The following is a 10,244-nucleotide window of genomic DNA, read 5'->3' as shown; positions in this document are numbered from 1 at the left end:
GTTGCTAAAATGCAAGATTCATACTTACACGTACTTGTGACCAAAAAGAAAACTTACAAGTACCTCGATTAAAAGAAAAAACAAAACTTACAAGTGTTTTTATAAAAAAAAGTTCTTTTTTTATTTTATTGTTTATGTCCCTATACAGCAGCAGTATCTCTGGTGGGAGCACAAAGCACTCATGACTGAATTGTGAAGAATGTGCAGGTGAATTGTGAGTCAGGTCCACTTGTCTGATGTTAGAAGAAAGCAAGAAAGAAAGAGAGGGCTTTACTTCTCCGTTTTAACTATCTTTTGTATAGATTGTAACGCAAAATCAGTGCTTTTTTCTTTCCTTTTTCGTATTTTTAGTTGGAGAGAGAGAGAGAGAGATGGGTGAAGAAGATGATCAACAGTCACCAATGCTCAAAAGCATTTCTTCAGCTGGGGCATCACAAGAGCCTCCCAAAAGAACTGGTAAAAATCAAACACCACCCCATCATCACCTCCTCATTAGTTGAGACTTTCTTGGAAAATCTGAAAGCTTTTCTTGAAACTTGTCTCGAGAAGACTTGGGGGATTGTCCTGCACCACAATCATGTCCTGTTTCATGTCTTGTCTTTTTTTAATTGCTTTCATGCATCGAGAGGAAGCAGGTTCTTTGTCTGTTCAGACTCTGGATTTCTTGTGATTAGAGTAAAATGAAGAAGCAAAAGTTTCTGGAGCCTGTTTCCTGTTATGATCCTTGTTCTGTGGTTGATCAAAGGGTGAAATTTTTTTTTTTCTCAGAGCCAGAACAACTTCTCTTGCTGTTGGTAAACTTCAGATTTGGAACTTATAGACTTTAGTCTGATGGACAACAGGCCTTTCGAGGGTTGACCCCAAACTTAATATATTGCATGTTTAATTGCCACGCAGTTGCAATTTATATATGTACATATCTGACTTTCATCGATCATGGTTCTCGTAGTACTGTCCTGAATATCTGGAACTAGGAGCTCATGCTAGCCAAATACTCATTCAAATGGTACAAATAAATATTCTGCTTGGTGCTTACTGGTTGAGTTTTCAAGTACTTTTTAGCGGTTGTAGAGAACTTGCAACGAAATCAAACGGAGGGGTTTTACTAAAAAGGAAATTGCCTGCAATTGTGCTTTATGATGTCACTACTTAAATGCCTAAAAGTTATTTCCATATGAAGGGACACAATTGACCGCAGTGGCGCATATTATAGCGGGAGTGATTGGAGCTGGAGTGCTTTCTCTTGCATGGAGTGTAGCTCAACTAGGGTGGATTCTCGGTCCTGTGTGCATGATATGCTTCGCAGGAATTGCTGTTATCTCTACCTTTGTTCTTTGCGACTGCTACCGGTACCCTGATCCAGAATATGGAACCACCAGAAACCGATCTTTCATGGAAGCTGTCAAGTTCTACTTTGGTACTAGCAATTTCCCCAAGTGAATCATTGATAGGTTAACAAGATGCAACAGTGAATCATTGCCCTATTGTGAATAGTAACAGAATCTGTAAGTCATCGTACATAGGCAGACAATTCTAGCTGTATGCTATGTAGCCTAGAGGACATAGAATATGTCTATGATGGGCTGCTCTTAAGAACAATCTATGCATGGAGTATGTTTCTCTTATAAATTAGCAGCATCAACAAAAGGTCTGAGGCTCTTGCCTCTTTGCATAACGACGATTGTAACCTAGGGATGGAGTTTCAGGCTCTGTTTTGCACATGATGAATCATGCAAGATATTCATAATTCATATGAAAAAATAGGCAGGGTTAAGGAGAAAAAAATGGTAAGCTGTCTCGAACTTTCACACTTTGATGCTTGACTATGATCCGAAAAGAAACATCGCATTGCTTTAGCGAGAGACGACTATGACAGAGGCGGTAATATTTCAGGAGAGAAGCAGCAACACATTTGCGGAGTATTCGCACATGAAGGCTTATATGGGACCGGGATTGCTTATACCATAACAGCTGCAGCCAGTGTGAGGTGAACTGCTCATACTATGAATCTCCAAACCCTTTTCAATGCTTCTCCTGTCTTTCCTTTTCTGATATGTGCTAGCATTTATCTTTGAAACTCTAAATTCAGACTCAATGACTAAGCTCTGTTTAAAATTTCATGATTTTCTAGGGGGTAAAAAGGAGGAAACAGAAACAGAAGAATACCATTCTTCACGGAATTTCTTTGATACTTTTGTAGGCTAGCTTATGTCAAACACTAAAATGGTCCTCTGATGAGTTAGGGTAGAACTAGAACTCTCTGTTGTTAATTTGTAGTAGCCTTTCCTTCACCTTTGTAGACTTGTTAGAAGAGTAAAGTTTCACCGGGATGACATATAACAGATGATGTAATGTCTTTAATGGGCCTCATGCATACCTGACTCCCAGACAATTGTTAAAGAGCACCATTAGTTGCATATTCCTGCATTAACATGTCTTCTGTAACCTATTTAATATGACTCTGGAAACTGGTTGATTCTAGGTTGAGGAGGATCTTTTATTGATGTAGGGCAATCCTAAGATCGAATTGTTATCATCAAGGAGGGTACAATGCTCCATGCCAGTATGAGGATAGTTTCTATATGCTCCTATTTGGTGTAGTTGAGATACTATTGTCACAGATTCCAGATTTCCATAGTATCGGATGGCTCTCAATTATCGCGGCTGCCATGTCCTTCTCCTACGCTTTTATCGGGTCCGGACTCGGCTTTCTAAAAGTACTAGGTATAATCATGAGAGAACCCAAATGAGATTATCAGAAAAAAGGAAACGTGTCCTCAACTAGAAAGGCTTCAAGCTTTTAGCTTGTTGCTAGAATGTGTGAAAAGTTCGGATTGACTTGCTTTCGTTGCTGCAGAAAATGGAACCATTAAGGGATCTATCACGGGAGTTCCAGCTTCTAGTAATCTCAATAAGTTATGGTTAGCCTTTGAAGCACTTGCTGACGTTGCTTTTGCCTATCCTTATACCTTAATTGTTCTTGAGATACAGGTAGACTCTATCGAAACTTTACAGGATTGGCTTTTGAGTGGTGTTTTACCAGCTCCGGCGACCAGTATAGACATTTGAAATTTGGTCGGTCAAATGCAGGACACCTTGAAGTCTCCTCCCCCAGAAAACCAGACGATGAAGGCGGCCTCTTTGAAAGCAATTGTCATCACCACCTTCTTTTACCTCTGCTGTGGATGCTTTGGATACGCAGCATTCGGTGATAGTACACCAGGCAATCTACTTACAGGATTTGGATTCTACGAGCCATACTGGCTTGTCGACCTCGCTAATGCTTGCATTGTGCTTCATTTGGTGGGAGCGTATCAGGTACTATAGAAAGATGTACAATTACTCTTTTATCTCCCTAATGCTTTTGTTAACCTGTAAGTATCGTGCTATTGCATTTACATTAGTCCTGTGCCGAAAAACTTTTCACTAGCTCAAGGACACAAATATTTTCGTGCATGTCTGAGTTGACACACTGCCTTTTCTATGAATATATTCATGTTGTAAATGATAGCTTCCGCACTTTCCTATAGCAAAATACTGGTTGTCTTAATTAGATAATTGCAAGCTGTAGTTGCTTTTTGTTGCTTCAGCTCTCTACCACGCCACGGATTTTTCTCACAAATAAAGGTCACAAGACGGTCGACCACATATGATAACATTGCTTTCATGGAGCTTCTTTTTCGTTCATCAGATCTATAGTCAGCCCGTGTTCGCGACAGCAGAGAGATGGTTCACATATAGATTCCCTGACAGTGGATTTCTGAACAATTCCATCTCATTCAAGATTCCCTTGTGCCGCGCATTCCAATTGAACCCTTTCCGAGTGGTGTTCCGGACAACATATGTAGTATCTACAACCGCGCTCGCAATGTCCTTCCCTTACTTCAATTCGGTGCTGGGAGTGCTGGGGGCATTGAACTTTTGGCCTCTGGCAGTATATTTCCCTGTGGAAATGTACTTGAAGCAAAAGAAGATTAGGGCATGGTCAAGGGAATGGATTTGCTATAGGGCATATAGCTGTCTTTGTCTGTTGGTCACAGTTGTGGGATTCATTGGGTCGCTTGAAGAACTGGTTGGTGCAAGGTTAGCAGAGAAAATAACGTAAATGCGGTTGCATATGATGGACAAGTAGAACATAGTTAAAAGAGGCACTTCTTTATTGGTGAGAGATTTCTCTTATAATCTTTTTTAATCTTTCCTCTATTTTTAATTATACTTTTGGGTTATGTCATGTGATAAAGTTTTGGAAGTTGCTCATTGTATATTATTCTTTTATTAAAAGTGGGAGTGAGAAGAAAACAATGTTTGGCTGCTCCTGAGTTCTTTTTATCTTGTTCTATTTAGAGATAATAATTGAAGTTATTCTTATCATAATATTTGCTAAAATGGAAAAGAAATATTTAAAGATAATCATGATCTTAAAAGGGTTTAATGTACTTCCTGGGATTCAAATAGGTTTGATAATTTTCCAAGTTGAGATTTCTTCTTTTTTTTTTCCGGTGTCGGATGCATCGGACGGTGACTAAATTTTAACTAGAAATTAAGAGGGTATCTGCCTAGAAGAAATCATTTACGTGACATAGATTAGATTTCAGCAAGAAATGGGCCATGGTAAGGGAACAATGCTCTGATTTTTTCCAACATCACTTCATCTGTTTCTATATGTTCCGAAAGAAAAATCCCATATCCAAGTGATGATAATTCGAATATAGAAAATAAAAATCTGCTCGCACCAAGGTCCAAACTATGCAATCTAAGGGTACGTTCGTTTCGTGAAAAATGAGTGATTTGAAAAATATTTTCCGATAAATAATCGCTTATATTGCTTACAAAAATAAATGAATGGAAAAAATTTTCATTACCCACGAAAATAGTTAGGTATAAATTGTAATCGATGATAAAAACATTTTACGTTGACTAATTTTTCTAAACAATTTAAGTAATCATTTTTCGGAAAATATTTTCTGAATTACTCATTTTAGGCGAAATGAACGCATCCTGAGTTTCTGCCACGTCAACTGAAATTTAATTTAATATTTTTTCAGAAAATGCAGCATGAGCTAGCTACATATAGACAATAACAACGTTGTAATTTACATGGACAACAGCTTTAGCCGCGTGCATGGCCGTTTTCTGATGTAGATCCTTGAGTTTCTGCAACTGACATGGGCTTGCTCTAGAGAATGACCCGAATCTTGTGCTCGGAGAAAAAAAAGAAGGCCACATCAAATTTATGATATGCGGAAATGGACACTAGAAGTACTATATTTTTCATACGTCGCTCATTTTAGTGTCAAAACCTTTCGAGTGATCACTTCAATGTCATATCGGTAAAAAATCGATCTCTTAAGTATTTATTCCGGCGATTCATCTTACACAACTTTTTGAATTACATTTTGACTCCGACATGGCTTTTTATAAAAGACATTCAAGTCCAACATGGACAATCTTCGACTGACGTGTCAAAAAAGGGCCAAAACGAGGTCGTTTAAACCTTTCTTGAAAATGAAATCCTCATTCTTGAGTCATCTCTTGGAAGCTTGACTAGAGAGAATCAGAAGATTGAGGAATCATAGCCCAACCACCGAAGAAAAAGAGAGAGAAACGGAGGATTCGGTCGTAGGGTTAGGGTTTGAAGAAGTTAACCAATTAACTCACAAATTTATCTTCTTTTCTCCTTGATTTCCTATCTTCATCTTCTTCGTCTGTGTTTTCATCTTCGTCCAGAGAAACCCAGTTGCAACAATCGACTCCTTCGGATAGCTATGTTGCTCCCTCTCTCCTTTGCAACTCTTGTTTGTCCAATTCATTATGGGAACATGCTTAATTTGGCCATGTTGGTTCGGCGCTTGCTCTCCATTACAAATTTCAGCTCCTAATTTTAATCTAATTTCTCAATTGAAGAACAAATTGACATTAGGATTTGAAGCAGAGACAGTATATAACCCCAATTTGCTAATTGGGGCAAATAATACACATAGCCGCTGTCCTTTAAGGATAATTCATGCTGGCTCACCTTGTCAGTGAGCCACATCGGTCGGTAAAGCATTAAATTATTGCAACGTTGGATTTTCCGGCAACCCAAATCGGCGATGACACTAATGTGATCCTTTTTTTTCGATCGTGGCACTGAAGTGACTGACATGTGTTTCTTCGAGAGAATGATCCGAATCTTGTGCTTGGAGAAAAAAAAGAAGGCTGCGTATCAAATTTATGATCTTTTATTTTCAAGCCTTGAGGAACCGATGTTTCAGGATTCTTTGTTCACGAAAAAGATCGTGAAAGTCCCTATCTCGTCTGTAAGATTGGGCGTAATCCATATGAAATTTGTCAAACAAACAATTAACTGCCCATAAATATGTGCGTTTGATTTGGTTGCCATGGCCTAACAGTTACTTGGCTTCAATAACCTCCCCGACGTCTCTCTTTCCCTGTCAAATTTCACTGAAGAGTTTATTTGCTTCCAGAAGCGCAAAGAACGAGAAGATTCAAGAACGTTTCAACAGGTGAAAGCCTCTTTCTTATGAGATTATGAAGATCCGTGGGATCTGACACTTGGGTTTGCTTGCACTGCGATTTCTTGCGTTCAAAGCAATTTTTCCTGACGAGGGAAAAGCATTGGAATTCGGTTGAGTTTTGGATTCAATTTGTTGCAGATCCTGCAATTGTTCTTGAGGAGGCAAATACTGGAATTTGTGGGCTCTGGGGATTTATGAGGCCTTATTCAGGTGCTTTCCTAGTGGTTGGCAGATTTATGTTTCCAGCAGTCCAACCTTCTTCAGGCTCTTTGATCAGCAAGATCAGTAAGGTACGATCCGGGTTCGTTCTTTACATCGGCGACGAGGGGTGACTGATGAAAAACCTTTCCGAGTCGCGTAGGGCAGGTTGTTTAACACGCTTTTCAAGACTCGTAGCCGAGTCACTACCGTGACGTTTCAATGCTATTGCAGCGTTGTCCTTCTTTTCAGGCAAGAGCGAAAATGTGTCGATTTCTACCAGTTTCGAATTACTTGTGTCGTGTCGTGTCATGTCGTGTCTCATACCCACGTGGTGCTCTAGTTTCTCAGCAAGAATTGTCACAGTTTGGTTGCGAGTTCTTAGTTTGTGTTGGTCAGGGATCTGTAACTCCCACAGATTCTGAAAAGTGTATGGAAAGTGCAATGATTACTCATTAGGTGATAATGAATGACCATTCTTTTGGCAAGAGTGAAATCTCAAATTACTTGAAAAGGTCTCTATCTTCTAAGCAAATTCTTTCTGTATGAACCAAGCCATCAAAACATACGGATTTCCAGGCTAAGAAATCTGCTAAATTTGTAAGGAAATAGAATCATCAAGAAGGGGTAGGATTATAGTGATCCTATCATATTTTTTTCATAAATATCCAAAAATATCAAATCTCGAATCCTACTCAGGCATGATAGTTTATTTCAGTGGGGAAACAACGGAGGGATCTGGAAAATTCATACCTCTCAAAGACCATTTTGAGCATAGGACCCGAGCTAACTCTTTGAAAGCTTATAATCTTATCATGTTGGAAGTGATCACATAGAATTTCGCTGCATGTGAAGGAGCATCGAGTGTCTTGTCTCGTGTCTTTTGATACATAGGCCTCAGGTGCATATGATATACATACGCGACACGGTAGTTAAACTCATCAATTGCATGCAGATGATCAAGTATCAATTTTATCGTCGATTTGGATGAACAATGGCTGCCAAAGAAAGTTCCATACTTCCTGAGGGCTTGTGCGATGATGACGGGCACCCGAAGAGGACAGGTGAGATATTTCAAGGAATAATGATTTCGCCAAACTGAGTGAACCTTTGTGATTCCTCAGTTTCAACTTCCTTATACCGAAATACTCAAATGCAGGGACCATAAGTAGCTGCATCGCTCATATCCTCACTGCCGTCATCGGATCAGGAGTGCTGTCCTTAGCGTGGAGTATCGCGCAACTGGGATGGATAGCAGGGCCAGTTTATTTGCTTTGTTTAGCGGCTGTCACCTATGTTTCCACTTCCCTGCTGTCCGACTGTTACAGGTCCCTGGACCCCGTTACCGGCACACGCAATTACTCTTACGGGGATGCTGTTAGAGTTAATCTAGGTACTACAATGAAACTTTCCTTATCCTGAGAAGATCATGGTAATTCCCTCGTGCGCATTCTAAATTGTCCACATGTGGCTTTCACACTTCAGGTACAACACAGATGTGGTTTTGTGGTTTCCTTCAGTATCTGAGCATGTACGGCACGGGTATAGCTTATGTGATAACTACAGCTACCAGTCTGAGGTAAACATCTATCCGAGATCATCGGTTCGATGCAATTAAATGTGTTTTCAGTCTATTTTGACTTGCAAAATTATGCTGTCCGGTCGTAATCTGTAGGTCGATTCATAAGTCAGCATGTCATCACAAAGATGAGCAAGAGGGATCGTGCGAGTACGGACAGGAGGTTTATATGCTGATATTTGGAGTTACTCAAATCATGATGTCGCAGATACGTGACTTTCATAGCATAGTCTGGCTCTCGGTTCTTGCTGCGATGATGTCCTTCTGCTACTCTTTCATAGGATTTGGGCTAGGCGTCGCGAAAGTAGTAGGTACTGTCCCGGAAATTCACTTTGATAATTCCTCAGATGCGGCGGAGTTTAACCTCTCTACTCGCAAAGCAATCTTACATTTGTTCCTCACTTCCTTTGCGCTCAGTCTGTTTTGAGGATTCTTGTTTCTAATCCAATACAAAAGAAAAGCTGTTAAATGTCCGTACTCTTGTAGTTTTGTTCTATCTAGAGAATAAGCATATTAAAGGAGGAACTGTTAGATCATGAGCTGTTTTGCGTTTCTAACTTGTGTCGCGTGGCTTCAGAAAATGGGAAAATCCTAGGAAGCACCGGCGGAGTCCCAGCTGCCGATCCTGCCAAGAAGACGTGGCTTGCGTTTCAAGCAATGGGCGACATTGCTTTCGCATACCCGTACTCGCTTGTTCTTCTGGAGATACAGGTACCCGTCATCACTTTTCTCAATTGTGCCATTTTCACCATTAAAGTGCTATAACAGGCTGAGGGAATATACCTAATTTTGCCTTGCTGAATGAAAAGGACACTCTGAAGTCTCCCCCAGCAGAGAACAAGACGATGAAGAAGGCCTCGGTGATAGCGATTGTAATCACCACCTTCTTCTACCTATGCTGCGGTTGTTTCGGATACGCGGCCTTTGGCGACGTCACGCCGGGCAGTCTCTTGACGGGTTTCGAGTCGTTCCACCCGCATGCCCTCATCAATTTCGCCAACGCTTGCGTTATCCTCCACCTCTTGGGAGGCTACCAGGTATTGTACTGGACTCGCAACCTCAAACGGCTTTCCGAAAAATCAAAAACCGCCAAAGTCCTCGTATATGTTATTTGGGTATTGCTTACTTTTCTTTCGATGAGAATGATTTTTGCAGCTATACAGCCAGCCAGTCTTTGCGACGTTGGAGAAATGGTTCAGGAACAGGTTCCTGGCCAGTGACTTTGTGAACAGGTTTTACAGAATAGAGATCCCGTTGTTGCCGGCTTTTCAGTTGAATCTCTTCAGGCTGTGCTTCCGTTCGGCGTACGTGATATCGACGGTCGGGATCGCCCTCGTCTTCCCTTACTTCAACTCGGTCCTGGGAGTGCTGGGGGCGTTGAACTTCTGGCCCCTGGCAATATACTTTCCGGTGGAAATGTACTTCCAGCAGAAGAACATCGGGCCTTGGACACGGAAATGGATCGTCCTCAGGATATTCAGCTCCATCTGTTTTCTGGTGACAGTCGTGGGATTAATCGGGTCTGTTGAAAATCTAGTTAGCGCAAAGTTAGGGCATAAGTAGATATGATGTTACCTCCGTCCCGTGAAGAACTACATTTTTGCTCATCTTCTATTGGTTGTTGGTGGATTCATTTTGACGAACGTTCATTCACCTTTTCTGCCGGTTCGCAAGATAGTTTCGAGTTCCATCATTTTCATATTTTCCTGCACATTACGCTGCTAAGTGTGCCGACTGCGTTAAGTCCGATTTCCCAGCAAAACTTTTGTTTCGTCGCCAGTGTTCAGAAGATTGTCTCGGCCCTTGGAGAGCTGCTCTTCCGAAAGCACCCAAGACCCTTTTCCTTTGCTGACAAAAGCACAAACCGAACAGCAATCTCCATTCGCATCGAAATTTCTATCGAAACTCGGCTTAATCGAGCAGTCGTAGTAATTCGATGGTCACAACCG

The 10,244-nt window shown here is 40.9% G+C and overlaps 2 protein-coding genes across 3 annotated transcripts; both read left to right on the top strand.

Annotated features, from left to right (window-relative positions):
- Window positions 1-223: 223 nt before the first annotated feature.
- On the top strand, window positions 224-4,280 carry LOC115669879 (probable amino acid permease 7). 2 transcript variants are annotated; one of them, XM_030591030.2, is made up of 7 exons: window positions 224-456; window positions 1,181-1,417; window positions 1,894-1,987; window positions 2,510-2,724; window positions 2,858-2,991; window positions 3,091-3,318; window positions 3,692-4,280. In XM_030591030.2, the coding sequence occupies exons 1-7, from the start codon at window positions 372-374 to the stop codon at window positions 4,103-4,105; spliced, it is 1,407 nt and encodes a 468-aa protein (XP_030446890.1). In that variant the 5' UTR covers window positions 224-371; the 3' UTR covers window positions 4,106-4,280. The 2 variants fall into 2 exon arrangements, with proteins under 2 accessions (XP_030446890.1, XP_056177161.1); XM_056321186.1 differs by lacking the exon at window positions 1,181-1,417.
- A 1,316-nt stretch (window positions 4,281-5,596) lies between these two features.
- Window positions 5,597-9,982, top strand: LOC115669888 (probable amino acid permease 7). The gene is made up of 9 exons (XM_056321194.1): window positions 5,597-6,506; window positions 6,657-6,808; window positions 7,672-7,780; window positions 7,876-8,109; window positions 8,202-8,295; window positions 8,392-8,606; window positions 8,873-9,006; window positions 9,105-9,332; window positions 9,451-9,982. The coding sequence occupies exons 3-9, from the start codon at window positions 7,711-7,713 to the stop codon at window positions 9,856-9,858; spliced, it is 1,383 nt and encodes a 460-aa protein (XP_056177169.1). The 5' UTR covers window positions 5,597-6,506; window positions 6,657-6,808; window positions 7,672-7,710; the 3' UTR covers window positions 9,859-9,982.
- Window positions 9,983-10,244: the final 262 nt, after the last annotated feature.

Source organism: Syzygium oleosum, unplaced genomic scaffold (assembly GCF_021117445.2).
Source record: "Syzygium oleosum isolate NSW1041296 unplaced genomic scaffold, Sole_v2.1 Sole_v2.22, whole genome shotgun sequence".
NCBI classification, from domain to species: Eukaryota; Viridiplantae; Streptophyta; class Magnoliopsida; order Myrtales; family Myrtaceae; genus Syzygium; species Syzygium oleosum.
Note: the sequence above shows the minus strand (reverse complement) of the source record. Positions and strands in the feature narration are given on the sequence as shown.